This window comes from Cnephaeus nilssonii, assembly GCF_951640355.1.
Source record: "Cnephaeus nilssonii genome assembly, chromosome: 20".
Taxonomy (NCBI): domain Eukaryota; kingdom Metazoa; phylum Chordata; class Mammalia; order Chiroptera; family Vespertilionidae; genus Cnephaeus; species Cnephaeus nilssonii.
Genome location: NC_137091.1, coordinates 4,656,016 through 4,682,960, shown reverse-complemented (window position 1 = coordinate 4,682,960; position 26,945 = coordinate 4,656,016). Strand labels below are relative to the sequence as shown.

Sequence of the window (26,945 nt, the reverse complement as noted above, 5' to 3'; positions counted from 1 at the left end):
CATTTTTTGTTTTAGTTAAGCAAAATACAAACAACTCAATGGCTGCTATCGTAACTCATAAAAAAGTATAAAACAGCGTAAAAACACAATAAGCAACGTAGCAATGAATGGTCGGTGTCACCAGTGTTTACGTTAAAGCCTCATTTATGAAAACTTTACAACACATGATAGGAAAACGTACAACTTGGAAAGAAAATATTTACATTGATTATTCAGATGCGGTGCGCCTGTTAAATATTCTACCGGTATTACATCATAATAAAAACTCTCGCTTTTTTTTTCTTTAAATCTTAACTTTTGTAATAACTGCTTTCATTTAAGTTCATTTCCCTTTTAAAAATACAGTGTTTTTATTTTTCGAAACTTGTCACTCAAAACACAGAATATAATATTCACATTCTTTTCCTCTAATTGGAATGGATATAATGGGCTAACAGTGGTCATTAGATATTGTTCAATTTGGAGAAGTCGTGGGTAAAAAGTGGAAATGAGTCAGTAACTGAATCTAATCGCTTGTGTTGTTTTTTTTTGTCTTTTTCTGGTGATATTTAGGAAAAAAAAATAAGACCTTTGGCAAAAGTCTGTGATTTACATTATTATTTTTTCATGACAAAAAAATGCCATCGACTATTCATGTCATACAAATGTTTGTATGACACGGGACTCTTCCTATTCAGGTAGTTACAACTGTGCTTTTCATTTTGGGGGGTTTCATGAGTCCCCGTAGCCTGGAAGTGCGGTCTAGTCACTTATCTGGAGGCCTGAGGCCATGTCCTGCGACTCAGAGAGGCCCCATGACGTCCTCGGTAGGTCCCAGGATTCATGAAACGGTTTGATTCACATATCGTAGGTAGAGCCTGAATAAATTAAGAAAAGGCATCACATCAAAGAGCACAGCTTTTCTTGTGGAAAACCCAAGTGGTTTTCGAGTCAGCTAGAGGAGGATGCTCAGCTACGCTGCAGTTCTTATTGCCTATCTAATAGACACTTCAGAGGACCGTGGGATCTGCGACGCCTGTCTGCAGGGCCAACACCGGCTTCCGAGTCTCCGCCGTGGGATGGAGGAGTCTCCGCCGCGGGGACAGTGGACCCTCCGCCGGCCTCCGCGCGCCCATCCATCCGCCTGCCGCTCGCTGCGCGTCTTCAGAAAATACTGACCTGCGGTAACACTTGAGTCTGTGTCTGGGACTGTATCTGCGACTGGTGCTGCGGCTGGGAGGCCGGCTGGGGGCTCCCGATGGCGGGGACGGGGGACGTCATCTGCGGGGCGCTGCCGGGCGAGTGCTGGCGCGGCGAAGGCTGCGACGGGTGCTGCATGTGCTGCAGCTGCTGTTGGAGCTGCAGCTGCTGTTGGAGCTGCTGCTGCAGCTGCTGCTGGCTGAGCTGCTGCTGGAGCTGCTGCTGGCTGAGCTGCTGCTGCAGGTGCTGCTGGAAGTGCTGCTGCTGCATCTGCTGCTGGAGCTGCTGGTGCATCTGCTGCAGCTGCAGCTGCTGCTGCTGGGTCTGCTGCTGCTGGAGCTGCTGCAGCTGCTGCTGCTGCGGGGTCTGCACGGACGGGCTCACCTGCGTGGCGGACGCCGAGCCCACCAGGCTCGCGCCCAGGGAGCTGATCAGCGGCGCCCCAAGGTTCGACGGCATGTTGGCCGCAATGGTGACCGCCGTGACGATCTGGTTCATGGGCAGTCTCATGGGCAAGGGCTTGGGAGCAATGGAGCGAGGGAGCGACTGTTGCTGCAGGGTCTGGGGCGCGGCCGCCGCCACCGCTCCGTGCGGAGGCAGCGGAGGGTTGAGGAGGAGGGAGGATGTCAGATTGGTGGACGCCAGGGTCTGCTGAACAGAACGAATGGTCTGGGCTTCCGCCGATTCTGCGGCCGCCTGCATTCCGGGAGGGAAAGTCCCAAGTATGAAAATGCATGCGTAGTTAACACAGGTAAGCATTTTTTTCAGGATGGCCACCATGATGCATGCTTCCCCATCCCCAAGCCCTTTGCCATGTGGCTTTTTAGCTCGTCCCCGGGATAGAATCAAATTTCCCGCCTCTTGACTGCGGCCGGCCTTGTGCCTCTGCTCTGCTGGCCGGAATGTGGTGGGAGCGAGGTGTCACTGGGCCTTGTACCCTTCCACACACACCACCTCTCAGAACTGCCACTGCCAAGTGCGTGAGGACACGTGCATGACCCAGTCACCCTGCTCAGGAGCCCGCCAACTGCCTGCCACCTATGAGAATGAGTCCATTGCCCCTCACTCCTGACCTCCACACGCATTGCAGACAGATGAGCAGATCTAGCTAATCCTGCCCACCATGCCCTCAATCTGAAGAACCAACCAGCTAACTGGCACTCTCTGAGATCAACCCTTATCTTTTTAAGTCTTGGCTTTGGAGCTGCTTGTTACGCAGCTATACTATAGTGATAGATGACTGATACACATATTGAAGAGCAACAATTCTTCAGCATTTAAGTCGGCACTAACCTCTCCACCCAATATTGACATAGAGTACAGACTGCCTGAGCACCAATCTACCTCTATGACTTAAGATCTCTGTTTTGGGGGCTAATTAATTCATCTGGTTGTTCCTCAGTTTCCTTGTCTATAAAATGGGGTTTTATGATATCTGCCTTGTGTAGAGGTCATGAGAATGAATTCATTCGTGTGAGGCATGTTAGAACAGTGCCTGGCCCACGGGAACCGTTGAGTAAATGTTAGCAGCTTTTACTAACAACCACAGCTACCGGAAAACACCAAAGCCATGTATGTGCATGATTACTGTATAACAGTGCTCACTTGGACATAAGAACAACATAACTGAATTCCTTAGAGGTACTACATTGAAGTACTTTACAGTGTGAGAAATGGTTTATTTTACCAAGTATTTGCAAGGAGTTCCAGAATTTACCAAAGCAGCCATAGATGAGGGAAGAATGTTTAAAACTCATGTGACTGAATAACCTGTTATAAACAACCCATCTGGGGCTCAGCCTAGAGAGAAACTAGCTATTATATCCTGTACCAAAAACACAGAATTACTGCCTCAAAAATATATATTTTACTGATGCAACAGGGATTAGAGTGATTCCTCCTAAAGACTATATTTCCTCCTTATCTTCACAGAACTAGGAGGTTTGGGAGACAGGGTAGTGGGGTCACCATGGAGCCATTGAGCTGATACCCACTCTCTTTAAATGACTCTGAATATCTACTTCTGCATTTTTATCGCTCGGATTTATAAAATCTACTATTAGAAGGAACCTGAGAAGTGACCTTACAGATGCAGACTAGCGATTTTCAACCTTTTTCATCTCCCAAAACTATTACTAAAAGTCGCGGCACACCAAAAACTATAGTTTTTGCTGATCTGACAAAAAAAAAAAAAAAAAAGGTATAATTTCGATTCATTCACATTGGATGGCTATTATTGTGTTGGCTGTCATTTTTTCTTTCTTTCGTTTTTTTGTTGTTGTTGTTGTTGTTCGTCCTCACCTGAGGATATTTTTTCCAAGGATTTTTTTTTTTTTTTTTTTTTCTTAGAGAGTGGAAGGGAGGGAGGCGGAGAGACAAAGAGAGAGAGAGACATCAATGTGAGAGAGACACATTGACAGGTTGCCTCTTGCACATGCCCCGGTTGGGGCCAGGGATTGAGCCTGCAACCAAGGTATGTGCTGTTGACCAGAGTCGAATCCACGCCCCTTCAGTCTGCAGGCTGATGCTCTAAACACTGTGCAACCCAACTAGGGCTGTTGTCATTTTTTTTATTTGACAGTCTAAGAGAAAAGAGGTTGGTACCCCTGAATAAAAGCCAAGTATTGCGTGTTTTAAAAATTCTTACAGCACACTGGTTGAAAATCTCTGATATAGTCACTCGGTGTAGGAAAAGCCATCGCTGATGGCGTCTGTGTGAATACATGGTATCACTGAACAGTAAGCCTCCATTAATGTCCTGGCTGTTGTGAAAACTGAAAGTGACAGTAGTCACATCATTAGAGGGTGAGTCCTGGCTCCGAAGGTAGAGACACAAGTTATATGCACATATGACGCCACCCTCCGTGTCATGGCTCAGGGGGAGGCTGAAATCATGCTCCCCATAACCTCACTCCTTGGATGAGTTCTATGTAAGACTCGAAGACGAAACTCCGGCCTCTGTCACATGATGGTCTTCACATTTGAAGACTGACATCATCTGCGTCCCTGTGTCTTTCTATGACTTGAACACGATTTGGTTTTCAGTCCTCATCATCAGCGTTTGAGGCCACCCTCTGGGGGGCCTTCAACTGATCGCCATTCCTCTTTAAATCGTGGGGTCCCCAAAACAGAACCAGTTCTTCAGGGGCGGGCTGATCACTACACTGTACAATGAGACGGTGCTTCCTGTGAGATCAGCATATTAGCCCGTTTCACCCGTGCGGTCCAGGTTGAAGTTATTCTGAACTTACACCTCGAGGACTATTGTAGCCGCCCGCCAGGTCTCTGAATGTAAATTTAGGAAGCCCTTAAACTGCACTGACTTGAGGAAGCTATACACCAATAAACAATATTTTAGATTGATTCTTTTAACATCCCATCTGATTGACTTTTTGGAGTCACTGAATCCCATTAAAATATATATTTCTTGAAGCTAGTTTCTAGCATCCAATGTGTCACATTTAACGTTTCCCTTCTAAGCCAGCCGCAGAGTTGATGAGCCCAAGCATGGCTGCGATTTCCTTAATGCCTTTGAGTTAGTCACTGGCTCTTGGCTGAAATCCACCTACGGTCAGTGACTCATGCTCTAAACCACAAAGATCACCTCGCCCTGCTCCTGGGTGAGTGAGTGAATAAATGACCCACTGAGGGAGGAAGTGCGTGCACATCCTTACTCTACTCACTTCTCTCCTCCTAATGAGCCGTGGACCGACCTCAATTCTGAATAGCAATGGCCCACATTCAGTTGTTTTCTGCCAATGACAAATCTGAGGCCAGAATAGGTACCCTAGCTTGCTTGCTTTTTTAAATAATGATTTATTGTTAAAAGTATTACATATGTCCCCCTTTTCCCCCATTGATCCCCTCTAGCTCGCCCCCACCCCCCTCGCCCCAGGCCTTCACCACCTTATTGTGTGTGTCCATGGGTGATGTATATATGCACATAAGGTCTTTGGTTGATCTCTTCCCACTCCCTCATACTCCCCTGCGTTTCCTCTAAGATTCCGCACTCTGTTCCATGCGTCTATGTCTCTGGATCCACTCCGTTCATCAGTTTATTTTGTTGCTTAGATTCCGCACATGAGTGAGATCATGTGGGCATCCTATCTTTCAATGTGTGTCTTCCAGAGTCTCAGAAAAAGGTTTTGCTAGTGACCTAAAGACCGCTTTTTCTCCTTCTAACGAAGTGGAAAGTGTCCCACCAGCGGCCCAAGGCAGGAGGACTTCTCTTGCTCTGATTCTGAGCAGCTGAGCATGATAGATTTTAACATAAAGGAGAGACAACTGGAAGAGAAAAACGGGATACACCCTTTCAAATAGCCTTGCAGCCTACCACGCCCTGAGGCCCTATGTGGGATTGTAGGCAAAAACAATGACAAGGAAATGGAATCTCTGCTTGCCAGGGGACATACATCAAGATAAAAACCCTTAGCTCAATTTAATCTCCCCAAAGCCTCTCTAAATTCTAGGGGGGGCTGAAGACAAAGTTAATTAAATGTTAAAATAATATAATGTAATAGCTCAGGCTCCTTTTGGATCAAGGTAATAATAATCTAGAGTGACATTTGCTTTGGGATGTTGGTGCATTTTATAATACATCAGGGTCCATTGTATACTCGATGTATAATACATAGACATGTCTTTATTTTTTAGTACTGGGAGCGTAATTTTATTTTAAATAGTCATGAGGTTTATTTATTTATATGATATGGAACAGTCTGGTCAAAAAATGCAGCCTCCCCTCTTGCAATAATGAAGTCATTGGCGGATTTATGACATGATGTCCCACAATGCAAGACAGACATGCCTCCCAGCTTAAACACAGGGCATGGACACACAGCTCCGTCTCTGACTTCAACGAAAGACTAAGAGGCTATTTAAAATTTGTTTAAATAGCTTCACCACGCATCTAGAGACCAGTGAATCCTTTGGCAACCATTTTGATTTAGCAGCTGAAATTACTTCCACTTATCATATTTTTCATGCCATCATGCCAGGAATCCTTAATGGAAACAAATAAATGCGTGAGTTGTTCAAGAGGCTTTTTCGGTCAAATCTGAGGCAAGTTGCATTTATGTGTTCAATGATGAGGGGGGCGGGGGAAGCAGAGATGCTGTTTTCCACCTTGTACCTCTCAGAGATCGGCTTACCTTAGACACGAGGCTGGCCCTGTATGCGGCCAGCGCCTTCAGGTACTCCTTCTTGGCAGCTTCCGTTTTCCTTTTATACACCTGTCGAAAGGCCACATTTAGCACCACCCGTTCTGAACCACGAAATACCTGTTGTACAGTTTAGGTCACAATGTGACCTAATCACATAACACATAAAAATCTGGTCTCCGTGGCTTTGATCAATGTAAACACACACACACACACACACACACACACACACACACACACACACCTCAAAACAAAACCCAGCCACCCTCACTGGAACACAATTTTGATGTTTACTGTGGGAAATGAGAAAAAGATATTTCAGGGTATAGCGTAGATTTTTTTAGAGTAACAGTGAAGGATCTCATACGAAGGCAGTAAATAAGGAAGTAAGAAGAATAACATTTGCTGCAAATGGTTGAAATTATAAAAAGTAACGAGTTTTCTGGGCCAGTGTGGCTCAGTGGTTGATAGTTGACCTATGAACCAGTAGGTCACAGTTCAATTCCTGGTCACATGCCCAGGTTGCGGGGGTTGAGTAGGGGGCATGCAGGAGACAGCCAATCAATGATTCTCTCTCATCATTGATGTTTCTATCTCTCTCCCCCTCTCCCTTCCTCTCTGAAATCAATAAATGTATATTTAAAAAACAAAACAAAACACCATCAATAGGTAGAGTGTGTGAAGACAGAAAGGATAGAGGCCTTGGACCTTGGTTTTCTTTTGCAGAGAAGAAAAGCCGTACATAGTAAAAGTGGGGAGATTTCCATTAGTGAGATGTATGAGTTACATAAACACTTCCCAGAATATTACATAAGATCTGGGCTTCTTTTTCTAACAATGACCTGATGGCTAAGTATTAGACCAAAGCTTATCTTTCTCCCCAGAGTTGAAAAGTTGGATGAAGCCGTTAGCCAGACCCTTCAGGTTACATGTCTGGGTTAGAAAATCAGTCTGCCACACACTGCAAACACACAGGCAACTTCTGTAGTCGCACCCTCCCAACAAAACCAGCTGGTAAAAATGATATCATGATTTGTCAAGAAAGGAAAAAAATCAAGGGTTTTCCACTCTCCAACCCTAAAACAATTAGTCTATGTTCTTACGAATAGGGGTCTATTCTTCAAGTTAACTCCTATTAATGGTCATTGGAGTTTCACGAAAGGAGCCAGGGGAGGACTGACCCTCAGGGATGCCTTTCTTTTCTGCACTGTGTGGAGGAGTTGCAGGGAGGAGGAGAAGAGACCAGGCCCTAAGGAAGTATCTCCCACCAGCCTGGCTAATCTCCCAATACCTCTCAAACTGCCGAGCTTTCAAATGAACCTGGCATAACATTTCAAATGCCTGGGGAAAATAATGAGACACGCAGGGACGGCTTCAAAGTTTGGAAACCCACTAGGACAGCATGAGAGTGCAGAAAGATGATCACAGAAAAGGCAAGTGGGATGGACCCCGTGGCTTTGTGGTGCCCTTTTGGAACAAAGGGGGAAAACAGTCCACATTGTTTAAAGTGAAAAGATTATCATCAAAGGTTTATGCTTGCAGGGTACTGCCTGGATTTCCTCCAACTCTCCTCTGAATGGGTTCAGATCACGCATCTTTATAGGAACTGAGGAATCCATATAACTGGAGAATGGGTTGTGTTCATATATTCGTGTGTGTGTGTGTGTGTGTGTGTGTGTGTGTGTGTGTGGTGTGTGTTTTCCATTCCATAGCTTAGAAAGGATTTTGTGGGAAGTGATCACATTAAATGAACATATTCACTCAGAAAAGATATTGCCCTGGCGGTGCAGCTCAGTTGGTTGGAGCATCGTTGTCCGATGCACCAAAAGGTTCCTGGTTCAATTCCCGGTCAGGGCACATGCAAAGGTTACAGGCCTGGTCTCTGGTAGAGGGTGTGCAGGAGGCAGCCAATTGATGTTACGCAATCACATCGATGTTTCTCTCTCTCCCACTCCCTTCCTCTTTCTCTAAAAATCAATAAAAAGTATTTAAAAAAAAAAAAAAAGATGTAAGGAGCCCTGACTAGGTGGCTCAGTTGGTTGGAGCATCGTCCTATACACCAATAGGTTGTGGGTTCGATCCCTGGTTGGGGCATGTACAGGAGGCAACTAGTTGATGTTTGCTCTCTCTCTCTCCCCGTCTCTCTCTAAAATCAATAAAAATTAAAAATAAAAACATCCTCAGGTGAGGAATTAAAAAAAAAAAATAAAGATGTAAGGACCAGCCCGGCCACTTTTTAGTCGTGTGGCCACCACGGAGCTCTGTCTTACCTGTTTTTGTTCCTCTCCCAGACTGTCCCACATGGACGCCACGATTTTTGAGACCTCTCCAAAGGTGGCGTTGGGGTTTTGACCTTTAATGGCAGCCTGTGTGTCCCTGAAAAACAGGGCATATGCGGACACTGGCTTCTGGGGCTCATTGGGATCCTTCTTTTTCTTTTTCTTTGGCGTCTTGGGCTTCTTGCCAGAATCTGGAGCCGCTCTTTTCTCCCCGATGGCCTGCAAAGCACGAAGAAAATTCACTGCCTGGAATGTCTTTGCAGCAAGACCTACTTGGGTCCACAATTGTTCTTTTAAGGTTTGGAGAAGCATCGTCCACAGATGAACCCCCAGGCAGAGCGGGGGCGGGGCGGATTTGCTTAGCATTCACTGGACAGCAGGGATTAGCATTTAGAACCTTGATTAATGAGATCTAGAGGTATCTTCAATCTAGTTACAACATATGCTCTAATTAGCAGTTATGAGTAATGAAAAAGGACCCTCCATACCAGGCAATGCTCTCTCTCTCTACACACACACACACACACACACACACAGAGGCTACACATGTATACATAAACAAAACATTTCACTTTTTCAGGGGTTTTAAAAGTAAACCTAAATAACATTCAGGATATCAATCCTATTCAGATATTTTAAATGAGGCCCCTTGCCATAGTCACACGCCATATGTAGGATGGGTCTGAATTATGTGTTTTTTTGTTGTTATTGTTGTTTTTTTGAGGCTCATTTTTTATTTTGCCAGAGTGTTACTTTATTAACGGGTCTCCGGAAACTCAACTAGAAATTAGCTGCAACCCCTAAGATTGTACAATAAGGGTAAGGTCATCTTTATTTTCTAAAACAATAACTTTCTAAAGAAGAGGAGAACGAGAAATGCATGTCAAAACTCCTTTAATGGGAGATAGAAAGGAAATGGATACCCTTCACAGAATTAACAATCTGTGATAGAGCAACAGTTGATCTGAAACTCACCAAGGCTAAAAAAAAGACCAAGAAGATGATTTTTATTATATACTAGAAGCCTGGTGCATGGATTCGTGCACCAGTGGGGTCCTTCGGCCTGGCTTGCACCCTCTCGCAATCCGAGACCACTCGGGGATGTCAGATAACCAGTTTCAGCCCGATCCTCACAGGCCTGATCCACACAGGAGGGAGCCCAATCCCAGAAGGCCAGATCCAGACAGGAGAGAGCCTGATCATCCTATGCATTGAGCGTCTGTCCCCTGGTGGTCAGTGCACGTCATAGTGACCGGTTGACCGGTCATTTGGTCGCTTAGGCTTTTATATATATACACACACACACACACACACACACATATAGATGGTAAATAAGCTTGCCCAGAATAATACTGCCATACAGATGCTCACACAGATTCACAATATGAGCTCCTAGAAATGATACAGATACAGCCCTGCAACCATGTAAACCACGGATTTTCAGATTCCCCTGCTACCACCACCTAATTCCAAATATTCTATACTCATCAGACAAGCAGGGGAAATGATGGATCAACCTTGTTTCATCCCCTTAGATTATCATGTGACTACCCTGCAGATCATTTTGCAGCTACTTCCTCAAGAATGCGGAAATGTTTGACCCAACGTTGTCTTAAAAGCCAGCCTGGGGTAAGATCAGCAGAGATAGATTCAAGCTACAAACAGATTGGCTTTTCACGGCCTTAAATCTTAAACCTTAATTCAGATTTTCCAAGAGTATCATTACTTTCTGAATGAGAGGCATTTGGAACTTAATCCAACCAGTAAAATTCTTGGGGAGGAAACTGGGTAAGTAGCGTGTCTTTGAGAGCGTGAAACTCCTAAGCCATTGGGAAATCGCTAATCTACTTCCGGGTGAACTTACTGTTGGCACTATTTGAGAGGTAACAACATCCACGCTTTATGCCAGCACCGCACATACTTCCGATGGTGTTAAGCCATATTTCACCTTTCCCCCAAAGGGCAGCTCGGATAACTCACACAATTAACCCAGCAAAAGTTTATAAGCCTCATAGTCTTTTTTTCTAAATTCTCAGAATAAGTGAGACTTGTTTAGCTCTAGTTAATGAATCTGAACTTGCAAAGGAGTCAGATGCCTTTTAGACAGAACTTCAATTAAAGCCAAGTTTTCCTTTAATGAAAAAATATTACTTTAGCCACTATATATATATATATATATATATATATATATATATATATATATATTTCTAATTGAGTCAGACATCTATATTCTTTTCCTGGGGGGGGGGGGGGGGGAAGGGGATATAGCATTGTTTGCGCCAATGGCAAGATTTAATTAATTTCCAGGGCAGCTTTTTCCAAATAAGAGGCATCTAATTTCATTCTCTGAAAAACAACATTCAAATGTTAACAATTTTTGGCATCTTTCTTGGATAAACTTGACTTGCCCTGATTGCCATTCCCTTTTTAAGAACAAATGAGAAATGAAGAATCTCACCCATTTAAATAAAAGCTCAGAATGAACTCTCCTAAAGAAACTTTTTTGTAGTTGATTCAAAAGGGTTGAGAAAGGTGAAGAAAGAGCTTTATCCCAAAGGCATAATCAACGATAAAATTAATCTTTCTTTCCCAGGTAAGTTACTTAAAATGGAAACTGGATTTTTTTTCCGTCTTTACATAAAACATAGACAGTCGCTTAAAATGGAGCAAGCTTAGGAGTCACAGAAAAATTTCTCTGGAGGCAAAACAATTTCAGTCTGGCACGGAGGTAAGTATTAACATCAGTAGAAACAGGAGTGAAGTGAAAGGTATCCATTTGGCTTATGTAATGACCATCGATCACTTAGCTGTACCTTGACACCCTTTGGTTTCTTGCATCGTTATTTCTGACTTCACCTCACTGAAGTCCTCGTGTGAGCAGAGACTGTTAGTGCATTTGCCTGCCCTGTGTTCAGTGGGTACTAACAGGATGCCATCGACCAAGCCCTCCCTCTTGAAATCCCTACAACAGGACTCTACCCGCACCCTGTTCTCATCCTCTCCGTCTTCTCTAACTTCTCTTCTTCCATTTGCTACTTAAAAATAAATGATGCACTGGGTTCTGGCCTTGACTTGCTCCTTGGACACTTGTAGGAATTCTTGATTACTCCCATGTCTTCATGTTTATGTGCTGAGGGTCCCAAGTCCCCAGTTGCACTTCCAATGATCTGAGTTGTAGACTCAACGATAAGCGTCTCAAGTTCAACCCATCACATGCCAAACTCTCACCTTCCCCATCAGGGGGGAAAAAATAACTCTCCTGAGTTTCTGGGGTGATCCTCTCATTTACTGACAGGCATGTTGGCTCTTAAACTAAACCCCAATATTCCTTCTTCCTTCAACTCCAGTGGGTCACCAAACCCCGATGATTCTCCCTCTGCAGTGTCTCACTGATCTGGCACCTCCCGGCCACTCCTTCCTTTGCTAACAAGAAACACTTCATAGAAAGCATCTTCTCATTGGTTTCCTTTTCTCAAGTCCCGCCCTCTGTGATGCGTTCTATATATAGCCTAAGTTATCTTTCTAAAGCCTAGATTTGCTTTTACCATCCCACTATACAAATAATTAATCAGCCCTCAACTGCCCACAAGAGAAAGGCTACCACATTTTCTTTCTCTAACTCCTATCTTTCCTCCTTCATATCACACTGTTCATGAGAGCCATAAATTCCAATGTGCTTCCATTACTCCATCTACCAGAATGCTGGCCTCTCTCCTCTACCTCACAAACTTTTATGTATCCTCTTAGACCTAATTCAAATATCAGCTCCCCAATAAAGTGGTCCTCAGGCTGCTCTCCCAAGCAGAATAGATTACAATGTCAGGGCACTGGGAACATCAATTATTCCGCTAATCACATCTGCAGCTCCTTTTCAACATGGCTCTTCCCCCCCCAGTGGGGAGTCCCATAGGTAGTAGCTCTTATCTTTATCTCACCAGAACCAAGTAAAATGCCAAGCACACAGTAGGTGTACAACCTCTAATTCATGAATAAGGAAGGAGTAAATTGTGGACCCAGAATAAGTCAATTTCATGAAACAGAACACTTTTCTAGGCATTCAGAAAAACCACGCCTGCAACTAAGCTTTTACTTCAAACTATGTATATTTAAATCAGTGATGGCGAACCTATGACACGCGTGTCAGCACTGACACGCGTAGCCATTTCTGATGGCACGCAGCCGCTGAGGCGGCCACATGCCGAGGATGAAACATTTGCGAAATAATGTTTTTTCCTCAAAGTGACACACTACCCGAGTTATGCTCAGTTTTTTGGCGAAGTTTGACACGCCAAGCTCAAAAGGTTGCCCATCACTGATTTAAATAATATACACTTCCCATGACAAAAGCAAAGATGTAAGACAATTAGAACTTCATGAATGATAAACACCATCCAAGGTGTAAGGCTGTCAAATGGGGTGGTAGTTCAGCCAATTAACTGGATGAAACTCACCCACATGAACATTAAATCAGAACCAAAGCATGTTTAGAATAAAGCCTACTGCGAGCCCCCCCTTTATCATATTCAGAACATTAGGCCTACCAGAGTTAAATGAACTTGCTCAATGCCTTCCAACTAGTAGGAGAAGCCAGAGCTCCCAAATTTGGATTGAATACATGTTACACTGAAAGTAAGTGAAAGAGTGAAAAAAAAAAAATCATCATACATTTAAATGCCAACACAAATCCATGAAGAGAAAGAAGGTGAAACCATGAATGAAATTGGAAGACATGAGCATGAGGGGGTTGGGGGGGGGGGGAGATCCCGAATTCTCTGGGTGGTTCTATACTTCACAGTGAACTTACCCTGCTGGAGTCATCCCCATCCTCTTCGTTGATGGAGCTGGAAGGGGAGGGGGTGGCCGATTTGCTCGCTGGAGGGGAAGGAGACGTGTGGGGCAAACTGGCTCCTCCCAAGTTCAACCCCAACTGGGCACTGAGCTGAGACTGGTTGATGGTGGTGAGCTGGGCGGGAGGCATGATCCCCGAGCGGGCGGCATCCGTCATGTGGACGATGGACCTCATGATCAAGGACGGATCCTGGCGGTACTGGGACACCTGGGTGTGGCTCTGATCCTAAAAAGGCAATAGCAGCAGAGGAAACTCTTTTAGTTTTCCCAAATGTCAGTGGACTTCTGGGGAGTAGAGGGTGGGCGGAATGGGTGAAGGGGGGCAAAAGGTACCAATTCCAGTTATAAAACAAGTCAGTCATCAGGATGTAATGAACAGCATGTGGGGACTCTAGTTAATAATACTGCATTGCATCTTTGAAAGTTGCTAAGAGAATAGATCTTAAAAGTCGTCATCACAGCTCAGTTGGCGTGGCTCAGTGGTGAAGTGTTGAGCTATGAACCAGGAGGTCACAGTTCAATTCCTGGTCAGGGCACATGCCCAGATTGTGAGCTTGGTCCTCACAGGAGGCAGCTGATCAATGATTCTCATCATTGATGTTTTTATCTCTCTATCCCTCTCCCTTCTTCTCTGAAATCAATAAAAATATATATATTTTTAAAAACTCATCACAAAAAAAATGTGTTTTAGCTATGTATGGTGGTAGATGTTAACTAGATTCATTGTGGTGATCCTTTTGTAATATATACTGAGTGGCAAGATTATTATGCGTTTAGTGATCATAATAATCTGGCCACTCAGTGTATATATACTATATATTAGAGGCCCAGTGCATGAATTCGTGCATGGGTGGGGTCTGGCCAGCCTGGCCAGGGGGAGGGAACATGGGCGGTTTGCCGGCCTGCCTGCTGGTTGAACTCCTGGTTGAGTGGACAATTTGCATATTAGCCTTTTATTATATAGAATATATATATATACTGAGTGGCCAGATTATTATGCGTTCAGAGATCATAATAATCTGGCCAGGTCAATGTATACAAACACTGAATCATTGTGCTGTACACCTGAAACTATTAATAATGATATATATCAATTATACCTTGAATGTATAATGTCTGCAATTCCCTAGACAGATTTACCAGTTGTAATTTTGATAGGTCTGACTTATCCCAATATTATGGTCTCTATTACTGTATTAACTATAAGGACTCATAACTATAAGGACTCATGCTAAAAAAGTTGAAAAGTCAAAAGCACACAGCCCAAATTATCCAGCTGAGTCTATTTCACTATAGAAGTGTCAGTGGATGACTTAAAAGAATAATTTAAAATAGACTATTGTCACAGGAGAAATAAACTTCCAACTCATGCTTCTTTTTTTTTATGTATACTTTTTATTGTTGATAGTATACAAATATCTACCTTTCACCCCCATTCACCCCCATTCTCCCAGCCCCTACTCCTCCCCCCCACCAGGTCTTCACCACCCTATTGCTCGTGTCCATGGGCTGTGCATATAAGTATATAAGTTCTTTGGTTTATCTCTTCTCGTCCCCCCAACCCCACATGGAGGTATGTCAGTCTGTCCATGCCTCCCTGCTTCAGGTCTTATTTTATTGGTCAATTCATTTTGTTCATTAGATTCCACAAATAAGTGAAAATCATATGACATTTGTCTTTCTCAGATTGGCTTAGAACTCTTGCTTTTTGTTGAGCAAACTGATGGCAAGAATAGAGGTGAAGCTGAGGTCCCCCCACTTGGGCTCACCAGTGGGCTTGCCACCCTCCTCACACACATAGCTTTGGTCCCACTGCACTTGGCACAGTTCCAAGAGAACTCCTTCTCTGCCCAGTCCTCCAGGAATGCATCGGCCATGTGGGGGGCATGGGCTGGACAAGCACCCAGCGAGCATCGGTTTGCCTGAGGGTATCCTTTCAGCAAAAACCTGTGGTTAGCCAGAGGGTCGTTCCCAATCGGAGTTACCATGTCCCCAGAGTCTGGAAGTCATTCTGCACCTTTAGGATTGGCTATCTCTTTTTCTTTTCTTTCTTAAACCTGCTTTGTTTTCTCTTGTTCAACCCGCCATGATTTAATGTACTAATGGATGTTTAGAAGCATGTATAACAAGGAGGTCCAGATCATCGAATCCGCTTCTCGGAAAGCCGCTGCTGTCCCTTCAAAACCAGCCTTCTGTGTTCGGCAGTCACACGGGACGCTTTAAGGGTTGTTGCTTTTTTTTTTAATTCCAAAGAATCAAAAAATAAAGACATGCTTTTCAAATGACTTATTTGAAAACCTGTCATTTAAAGTGAGTCTGTGATTTTATTGAAACCGAATTCTCTAGACGCACAGTGACCAGAATCTAATTGTATACCCAAGCCTGGGAATGCTTAACTGCTCCTCTTTGGAATCTTTTTTGGATAAGGCTAGATTTGTGCTCTATACAGAAACAGATGAATTGTAAATAACGAAACGGGAGCACTGGGTTTTGGAATACGAACTCTGTGAAATGCCACTAACTAAGAAGCCACAGCTATCAACAGGAAACTAGTAGAAGAAATGAGATCTGCATGTATTGGCCTAGAGCAGAGCTCCTCAATCTTGACCCTTAACATATTGGACCAGAGCCGTCTTTGTGGCGGGGGCTGCCTTTTGCTTCGTAGGATGTTTATAGCAACGCTGGCCTCTACCTCCCTGATGCCAGCAGCAACCTCCCTCCCTCTCCCACCAGTCACTACAATCAAAAATGTCTCTAGCCCAGCCGGTGTGGCTCAGTGGTTGGGCATCGACCTATATGACCCAGGAGGTCACGATTCGATTCCCAGTCACAGCACATGCCCGGGTTGCAGGCTCGATCCCCAGTGTGGGGTGTGCAGGAGGCAGCCGATCCATGATTCCCTCTCATCATTGATGTTTCTCTCTCTCCCCCCTCCCTTCCTCTCTGAAATCAATAAAAAATATATATATTTTAAAATGTCTCCAAACAGTGCCCATCCAGTGTGGAGCAAAATTGCTCTTAGTCAAAACCACTGACCTAGACTGATATCTCAGAGACAGTAAGTGAAAAAGCAAGTTGCAAAATAATTATAGAGGATAGCCCCCTTTTTATTTAAAAAGGGGGGGGGGGATTGTACATCCAAACTCCTAACAATGGTTACATTACAAGGACTAGGACTGGAGGAAGGAGGGGAGCAGTTTAACATTTTCCATTTACAAAAACACGAAACAAAATAAATAAACTAGAATACTTTAGTGTGAAAGATCTAAAACAAACAAAACAAAACAAAACAAAAGATCTACAAGTAGTTAAAACAGTCTGTAGCTCATTGCTAAGGTTGAATAGTAAAATATACAATTTTTCCATTTCTTAATAATTTCTGAGTTATCAAGTTCCTGTGGAACCCCAGAGAAATGAGTCCCCGTATCAGAACAACCCCACGCTTCTCAGTCTCCCTGACAATCTGCCTTCCACTGTTCTTAAAATACCGCCTTCTACCGGCACGCGTCCCCCTGCAGACTGTATCACAAGAGTGGATTTCACATCATCGTTTTGTCCTAATGTTTTACTAGCATCCTACCACACCCTTGGCTATTTCTCTTGGAAAACGTGAGCTGTCTGTCCGCTCTTCCACATCCTGTTAAAGTCCTACCCTTTGCCTGCTTACGTCACTCTCATGCCCCAACTACTGGGACTGAAGGTAGCTCACTCTCAATTCTACTCTCCATGTTCACCTCTTAGAACGCTTTTGAAAAGTCCTTTCCAACGTATTTCAATCTAAATATTTTCAGATATCTACAAACAATGTCCAGAGTGCATTTAAAATAAGTACTTAAATTCTGACGGTATAATAGTACAGTAGTTCAACTGGCCCGGCCATCAAATGGGACAATCTGATTTACAAGCTCTCTCATTGAGAGAGGAGTTATTTTGCTCTCTTGACCCCAATGCCTATGAAAACCAGCACGTACCGATACTCGATGGACTCATCCCACACCCAGAGCACCTCCGATGGATCTCAAAGTCAAACAGAAGGCCAAGCAGTCAGCTTTCCTGGCTTCCCCAGCCAGCGCTCCCTCAAGTTCGCCTGCAATGCATGCCTTTACTGTGGACCTGACCGCCTGGGAGCTGCTGTTGACCAATGGCCAGGGTTCACTGAACCAAAAAGGAACATTTGCTGAATGTTAACTCTGTGCCAGGGTTTGTGCTAAGCCTCACATGCATTCTCCAAGCCAACCCTCTAAAAAGCCTCCAGAATTAGATGCCATTATACCCATTCTTAGATCACTGCGATTCTCCGGACCACGGAGAAGCCGCTCCAAGGAGCATGGTGCCTCGATGGTGGAGGCACAGAGAGAGATAAGTGGACCTGTGGGCTCTCCATGGCCACAACCTCCCTTTAATGAAAGGAACTCCATTTTCATTTGTTTTATATATTGAGATTGTCATAATATTTCACTTCAAAAAAATAGCGTTCCTCTACAGCAGAGACAAAGTAAAAATTACCCCTGAAAAATACAAGGCCTTGCCAAAACATAGAGCTAGCCATGTAGCTTTCAAATGCAAACACACACACACACACACAGAAAACAAAGAACAACAACACACTAGTCCTATCTTTCTTATCGCCCACAGGTCAATACGCCAAGAGCCTCTAAAATGTTTTCTAGTAACCTCTGAACCACATAATCAACACATCACAATCTGCTAGTGTTTAGCATGGCCCACAGTTATCTGATAATCACTTCCCATGTGTGAAGATTACAGTCTAAGAAGATTCATGGTGAAAATGTCTCTTCAGAGATTCGAGTTCCTTTAGGGCCACAGATTATTAACAACAGCCTTGGGGAACTTGGCAATCCTTAAGAGCGCCAATCATTTTCCATAAAAAAATATAACCTGGGAGAGACGTTTCCTTTGATCTTAGGAATTTCCAGTTAAAACGAGAAAGATGTCAGCTCAGTTTAAACATATTTATTAAGCACCTACTATGTGCCAGGCCACAGAACCCAATTTATCAATCCTCTTATCTTTGAAAATGACCTTGTCATTCATTTCAACATTACTCTAATTAAACGGAATTTAGAATGGACTAATAAATTTACTATAACAATGTGTAGCAAGAATAATTCATATATACTCCTTCAAAATAGCTGACAATTTTTCCTACTAGTAATGACACAATAAAGACATGTATAACCATGGATACACATTTCTTACTCCATTCTTATGATAAAACCTAAGACATGTAATGCCTTTTTGTAAATCCTTACCTCTTAATTAAAATTCAATCTTGAAAAAAATTACCAATGATCATGGAAAGGCAAAGCAAGTAGTGAATTTTAAGAGGATGCCCCTCTCCTACCCAACAACAAGGGTTGAACCCTCACAGCCGTTTTCTACTCCTTTCACAATTAGATTTTATTTTTTAAAATATATTTTATTGATTTTTTTTACAGAGAGGGAGGGAGAGGGAGAGAGAGAAACATCGATGAGAGAGAAACATCTATCAGCTGCCTCCTGCACACTCCCTACTGGGGATGTGCCCGCAACCAAGGTACATGCCCTTGACCGGAATCCAACCTGGGACCCTTGAGTCCACAGGATGATGCTCTATCCACTGAGCCAAACCGGTTAGGGCACAATTAGATTTTATATGTCGGGTTCATTGCATCGTTTTCTAAATTGTTCATCATTTGGGAAAGCCTCATTCTCTCTTCATGGTCTCAGTCCACCCTCTGTCTGGTAACGTTAGGTAAGAGTTTCTCAACCTCCACAGTATTGACATGTTCATGTCATCCATTGTCATTCTTTGTTGGGGAAGGGGCTTTGTTAGTACTTCTCCCCTCCCCCACCAGGCTGTGACAAACACAAACTGTCCAGACATTTGACAAATGTCTCCTGGGGGGCAAACTCCCGCTGGTTTGCCAACAACTTTCCTAGACAAATATAATGGAAATTGTCTGGAGGTGGGGGTGTGGGTGTGGGGGCAAAGGAAGTACCCAAAGTCTACATCTTGCCTGCATAAATGGGAAAATTGTGCATACACAAGATTCAAATGGTGACAACTACTGTGAAGAAAATAAACAGGTTATTCAAAAAATGCCTCTATTTGTGGGCGGGTGAGGACACTGATTTAGGTCAGGAGCCAAGGCTTCTCAGAGATGACTACTGAGCTGGTGTCTCAAGGATGAGGAGGAGCCAACCGTCAGAGGAGGAGCGGCATGCTCCGGACGGAGCGAACGGCAGGACAAAGTCAGAGGTGGAGAGAGCCTGGCATGCTGGACAAGTGGGAGGAGGCCAGTGCAGACAGGAGCAGGGTAGGCAAAGTAAAGAGTGAAATGCAGTGGGACCGGAGAGGTGCCAATAGGCCAGATTATGCACAGGAGAGAAATCAGGGGGTGCTTCCCTGAGGAGGTGACCCACTGAGCTGAGGTGCAAAGGGAGAGTAGAAGCTAACAAAGCCAGAAAAGAGGGGAAAGCATCTTAGGCCGAGAAGAACATGTGCAAAGACCCAGGGCATGAGAAAGTATAATGAAAGGAGAGGCTAGGGTTATGGGGCCCCACAAAGCAACACTGACTATAAAGCTAGAGAGGCAAGGAATGACCGACCATCCAGTGGCAGGTCCTGCAGCCCGTCCCAGGAAGCCTGGGTTTTACTCAGTGACCTCCTGCCACTGGACTTGTTGAAAGGCTTGGTATCTATCTAGTGGGGTTGTTCATCCCAATAAACATTGACTGGTCATAACTCATGGGCAACCCATCTCAACCAACGGTAGACACTTCGATTTATATATAAATAACATGAATGCAAATGTAAACAAGAACACAGAGCTAACATCTGAACCTATGTTTTGAAGAGTATCCAAGGATTAATTTTTGCAATCGCAGGTCATCAGAATGGGAAGGCCATTGGCCTCTAATAAGAAGTGCATTGCCTTCCATTTGCTTCTAATTAGATAGTTTGTGGATGCCTTGGTGGGGGTGTTCAGCTGAGGCTCGCTTCTCTCTCCACCTGATGAAAGAGATTGTCTTTTTTTAAAAAACAGAAAACCAAAGAATGCATACTTCTGGTAGCAGTCTTTCATTTTCTTAAATTATCCAAAGCCCAGTCTGAACTTCAATCATGTAGGTGAACTGTTAACATCTGAATCCTTTTATATTAAAAGGAAAACTTTAGATCACTAGCATGAATGAAAAACAAACAAACCTGGGGTCACCAGGGATCAATGGAAGGGCAACTCAATGTCATGGAAAAAAACACAATAATACCCTTCAAGTCCATGTAAATACAGGGCCCTGCCCTAGAATCTGAACCCCAGTTTTGCTTTGTCTTATTTAAAAAGGAGAAAAGATAGGTGTGAAGGCCTTATTAGCCCACAGCCTAGACTTCCTACTTGACTTCATCAAGATCGAAAGAGATCTGAAAGGTGAAAACCGCCCCTACTGAGTCAATCACCACGTTATAGGACCACGGCCACACTCCATAGGTGACACAAGGGGACTGGGGGTGGGGCGGGAATGGAAACAGTGTCCCCTTATTTCCTAAACCAAGACAAGTCAGCCTCCTGCGCTAGTATATACCCAAATCCCTCTCACTCATTCTTCCTGGCCCGCGCCGCCATGTGGTCCCCGCAGAGGGTGAGCGAGCATCTTCCCTCCCACCCCTGGCATTGATCTGCCTTCAGTTACCACCTCCTGTCCTGGGGTGGTGTTTCTTTTGCAAAGGCAAGATATAAGCTTTCAATTTGATTTTTAAACATTTAAATAGCCCCCATTATTATTCTATTCTATCTTTATTTTTTTAAATCATTACAATGGTGCTTACTTCTGGGTTGATGTTATCATTAAAAAAAATGTGTGACATCTAATAGAAAACTGTGTTTAATGTACGTTCCATCTCCTTTTACAAATAATGATCCAATGATAGGTTTTCATAATGGAAGATAATATCTAATTAAGAAGCAAATAACCCAAACATATTAGAGAGTGTGACTAAATACATTTTCACTGTGCTAGTTTTTTAATCAATACTTCGTGAAAAATGAAGTAATTAGACAATGATCAGTAAAAACACAAACAAACCTTGCTTTATATTAATAAATACCAGAGAACTACAAATATGAAATTCAGGCTAGTAATTTTGTGCTCAATTACTTAGCTCTGTCCGACAGCAATTGTTAAAACTTTATCTCCAAATTAACAACAATCAATAGTTATGCAAAAATACTGTATTTTCTAACCCAAATAGACCTTGGAACAAATACAGTTATGCCAAAAGCACACCAATGATAATTACAGACCCTACATACCATAGAGTGTAACTTCGTCAAAATCTCTGCTCCGAAATAGATAATTTTTACTTAATAACTACTCTCAGGGTTATAATCAAACATACCGACACAGTCTTCCCAAAAGTTAATTAATAGTTTCTTAGCAAAATAAAAATTTCCAGAGTTTATCATAAAACACTTAATGGTATTTTGCCCTGATACTCCTGTAACTCCTTTGTTTTGCCAAGAAGTCAGCTCCATGCTTATTTTATTCAGTCCTAAATTAATATTTAAAGAGGATTTCCATTATTACAGCTGTTTCTACCTGAAACCCCTGCCCCTCCAGTTTAATTTAGTAGTCACGGTAGGCTCCTGATAACAAATTAAATATTCTCTCATCACCCCTTCACTCATTCATATATTCAACAAATGGAATACTTATTGTGAGCCCAGTGTATTCAGCCCCAGACAATCTTCCAGACCTGAGGATGGACAGCAGCAAACGAGACAGGGAAGGGACAGGCAAGAGAGACCATTTCAAAGGGTGACAAGTGCTGTGGACAAAAGAAAATGGGGAAAAGGTCTGGAGAGTAACTCTCATCCCTGAAGAACTGTCTGAGCCACCAGGCCAGGTTCACTCGGGAATCTGCGTGACGGAAAATGGTGCGTCTGCTATCCCTGAACCAGTAGGGAGTACTAGCCATATAGTACTAGAGGCCCGATGCACGAAATTTGTGCACGGGTAGGTCCCTAGGCCTGGCCGCCAATCAGGGCTGATCAGGTTCCCCGCCTCCCCTTCTCGCTGCCTCCTCCTTCCCTCACAACCCGCATACCGCCACTGCGCGGTTCCCCTCACCTCCCTACCTCCCCGCCTCCTCCTTCCCTCACTCCCTCAGCTCCCCACCACCACTGGTCACCATGTTCCGTGCCGCCCCCCGATGATCAGCACACATCATAGCGAGCAAGCAAACTCCCATTCTCCAGGTCGAACTCCAGAGGGGACACTTTGCATATTAGCCTTTTATATATAGAGATTGTAGATAACTATAGATTATCTATGTTACGAACAAGGTCCAGGGAAGTGAATCACAGCATCACTTTCCAATAACACTGTTCCTTGACTGTTATACACCAAGAAAGTAATCACACTTCACAACATCTAACTGGGGTTAGAAGTTCAGAGCACACTCCTCCTTTAATAGATGGCCCTAAACATAACTCAACTTAAAGACAACACTCGTATGTTCGGGGTCAGTAAGTATTTATAGGCTGAGAATAAAGAATACCGTACCTTTCCGTGTATAAGACACTATTTTTTCCTAAAATCATTAGACTGAAAATCAAGGGGCCTCTTATACACGGAAGTCAGCCAAGGAGGGAGCCACGCAGGTGTGCAGCTGCCCGTACCTTGTCAAACAGGCTTCCTCCAATCACGGGCCTTATTGTTACAGACGCCAGCTGATGCCGTAATTGGAGGTGGAGGTGGAGAATGTGCAGAGGCAACAGGGACCAGAGCGTTCTGAGCCCATGAAGATATCAAAAAGTAAAAAGATAAATACTGGTAAGCGATTGTCTTACTCTGAAAAATTCAAATTGAATGTAATCAGCTGTGCAAAAGAACATGGACATAGAGCTGCAGAGAGACCATTTAGACCTCCTCCCACTGAGTGTAGGATCAGACAGTGGAGAAAACAGGAAGAACAACTCCTTAAGATGCCAATAAGAAGAAGGCCTTAAGAAGAAAACCAGCTGCCCTAGCTGGTTTGGCTCAGTGGACAGAGTGTCGGCCTGCGGACTGAAGGGTCCCAGGTTTGATTCCAGTCAAGGGCACATGCCCAGGTTGCGGGCTTGCTCCCCAGTGGGGGGCGTGCAGGAGGCAGCCGATCAATGATTCTCTCTCATCATTGATGTTTCTATCTCTCCCTCTCGATTCCTCTCTGAATCAATAAAAATATTTTTTAAAAAAAGAAGAAAACCAGCAAAATGTTTAAAATATTGATTTCTTAATTTTGTGTTGGAAAAGTGTGTGTGGGGGGGTCTTATACATGGGGGCATCTTAGATACGGAAAAACACGGTATTTACTTTAAGCTATGTATGGAGAAGGTTATTTGCTCTACAAAGAAAGAAGAAAGGCCCTGGTCAGTGTGGCTCAGTTGGTTGAGTATTGTCCTGTGCACCAAAAGGTCTCAAGTTGGATTCCCGGTCAGGGCACATATCCAGGTTGTGGGTTTAATCCCCAGTAGGAGTGTGTATGGAAGGCAACTGATTGGTGTTTCTTTCTTACATGGATGTTTCTCTCTCTCTTTCCCTGTCCCTTCCTCTCTCTCTAAAATCAATAAAAACATACCTTTTTTTAAAAAAAAAAAAAAGGAAGAAGAAAGGTAGCTTGTAAAAATGTCTGTGGCCTTCTCAAGGTACACTAACAGTGGCATTCAAGTTGACTTTTGATGATAAGCATCTTTAACGCAGGAAACAGACTGAATTTTTGTAGAGCATGAAGAGAGACACTGGTGATCAAGGAAACAATTTTATAAATAGTACAATCTGTCTCTAATTATGACAAAAAATAGATAGCACTTAGTAGGTGCTCAGAAAATATTTGCTTAAAGTTGATACAGCTTTTCAATTTTATAATTTAGACTTTGAACAGATGGGTCCTAGTCCATCCAAATTGCGTTGCTTACGTAAGTCATGCTTTTGCTTTACGGTAAAAATGCTTTGACCACGACTTGACCAAAAATAAACATTACTGAAATAATCATTCAATTTGTTTGAGAAATTGTTGGTCATCTCCCCCTGCCCCCACCATGGCTCAGTAATCATCCTGTGGAATTTCGTTCTGCAGACTCTATCAACGATGGCAACGCACATGTTCATAACAATCATCAGGGCTTGTTTTAATAGAACGTTCCACACATTAAACACATTAATGACCCATGAAATAACTGTGTTATCTGTAACACATTAAGCAACATTGCTAAAACACGGTATTAATTGAAAGTCTGCTATTTCTCTTAAAGGGAGACTTTTCAGAGTCTAGAAATGGCACGCCAGTCATTTTTGTAGAAACACAAAATAATTCGACTTCAAAATCAGAGCCATACCAAACGACTGTCTGAAACATAAAAATATCTAACATAAGCCTGATCATTTCAGATGTCTTACTTTGGTATATTTCCATTTTCTTCTGGTCGTCAAAAATGACATCTGTTTAGATTATGACTTAAGTGTCTTATGAATATTTTAAAAGCTTATCATTTTCTTCTCTGCATGTTCGTCGCCTATAGGACTTTTCTCTCTCTCTCTTTCCTTAACAGATACAAAGCAGATACAAAACAGATATTCAAATATAACCCCCTTACTTCCATCTTTTTCAATTTTCTAATACTATGTTTGATGTTACAAGAGCACCCGTGTGGCATTTTTCTATAAACATGTGCTACCACAATTAAACCCAGAGCCCATGCCCAACAGAAAATGTCAGTCCTCCAAAGAGGAACTATAATGCATGAAGAACACGTCTGGGAATTATCAGTGTTTTATAAATTCTTTTTGGGGGCGGGACATACAAAATATCAGACAAGAGACAATTATTTTCCTGTCTGTTTCTTGGCTATCAAAGGGAATTTTGAAATTCATCAAAGCTAACCTTCTGTTATGTACAACAGGCTAAGCTGAAAAGAATGTTAACAAGTTCAATTTTCATTCAATCAGCACTCCTGCTCTCTGAAATGTTTCATTGCAGGAAAGAAATAAAAATAATCTATATGGTAATTATGAGGATGAATCCCCCAGTAACTTTCAGCTACATGAAAGGTCAGTTCTATTCAAGATATTTTATCAGTTCCCTGCACATACTCCTGTCCTGTCATTTTAAATCTGAACAGCATTTTATTTTCCCATTTACAGCTACCTGCAGAATTAAGTACTTAAGCCAAATAAGGGAAAGGAGGGGAAAAAAAAAGAATGTTGAATGCTGGCAAAGGCTATAATAGCATAGAGATAAATCGTTCAGCGGCTCTCTCTCAAGCCTCTAGGGCTGTAGATTTTTCTTCTCCTGGTGCACTGTGGGTATTCAAAACTTGTTCAACATGATTTCATTTCATTTCAGGCACTGCCTGAGAAAACTAAATTACAGAATCAATCATACAGAAGGTCAGAGTGAGACTTCATTACAAGTATTGCATGCTTGCATGAATATCTTTCATTTATGACTGACCCAATATGTCACAATAGCTGTCTAGTAAAAATAATCCACTTTCTGAAATTGATGTACTACTGATGTCGATGCTACTCAGCAGGCTGGGCAGATTATAGAGAGGTGTTAAAAAAAAAAAACCAACACAAAAGCCCTTGGGCATGCTCCTTGTAGATTTTGCAGATTGCAATCTTTTGCAGATTAAAATAATTTCCAGATGATCATCTGAACTGGCAATAATGCGTAGAGGTAAGGAATTTTTTTTTTAACCAAAATGTACTGTTGATTTCTACTCGCCAACCACACGCTGCTTTGATATACACTTATCCACCACAAGCAAATCGAGGTTTTTCTTTGAAGTCACACATGCAGCGACTTTCCATTTTTTCAACAATTCGCTTTTGAATACCAGCGCATTATTTGCATATTCTGAAATGCGAATGCTGATGATTGGACTCATGAAATTTTTTTAAGTGTTGTCTTTTTATTTTTTTTTTTATTTTTCATTTGTATTGGATTTATTGGGGTGATATTGGTGAATAAAATTACATAGGTTTCAGGTGTACGATTCTATAATACATCATCTGCAAATTATATTGTGTGTTAATCACCCCAAGTCAAGTCTCCCTCCATCACCATGTATCCCCCCGGACCCTCTTCTACCTCCCCCCGCCCCCTCCCGCTCTGGTAATCCCCATACTGTTGTCTGGTCTATGAGTTTTGTTGTGTATGTGTTTTGTTTGATTTTTGTGGGGGTTTGTGGGTGTGTTTTTTTTTGTTGTTTTTTTTTTGCTTAATCCCTTCACCTTTTCCACCCAGCCTCCAAGCCCTCTCCTCTCTGACAGCTGTCAGTCTGTTCTCTGTATCCAGGAGCCTGCTTCGCTGGATTCATTTTCATCGCCCCCTTTTTGCTCCTGCTCTCTGTTTTAAAATATAACGGCATGCATTCCAGGAAGACAAACATGTTGTGTTTGTTGCCAACAAAAGCGCAGCCGATCAGTCACGTGA

The 26,945-nt window shown here is 43.0% G+C and overlaps 1 protein-coding gene across 1 annotated transcript in view; it reads right to left on the bottom strand.

Annotated features, from left to right (window-relative positions):
* Positions 1 to 1,143: 1,143 nt before the first annotated feature.
* Positions 1,144 to 26,945, bottom strand: part of TOX3 (TOX high mobility group box family member 3) — a gene marked incomplete at its 3' end in the record, with an annotated part of 104,417 nt that continues 78,615 nt past the window's right edge. Inside the window, exons 4-7 of the mRNA XM_079759568.1 lie at positions 13,422 to 13,691; positions 8,609 to 8,836; positions 6,330 to 6,410; positions 1,144 to 1,875 (exon numbers count right to left, since the gene is read on the bottom strand). Of these exons, the coding sequence (XP_079615694.1) occupies positions 1,144 to 1,875; positions 6,330 to 6,410; positions 8,609 to 8,836; positions 13,422 to 13,691 (1,311 nt within the window). The remainder of the gene's footprint in view (positions 1,876 to 6,329; positions 6,411 to 8,608; positions 8,837 to 13,421; positions 13,692 to 26,945) is intronic.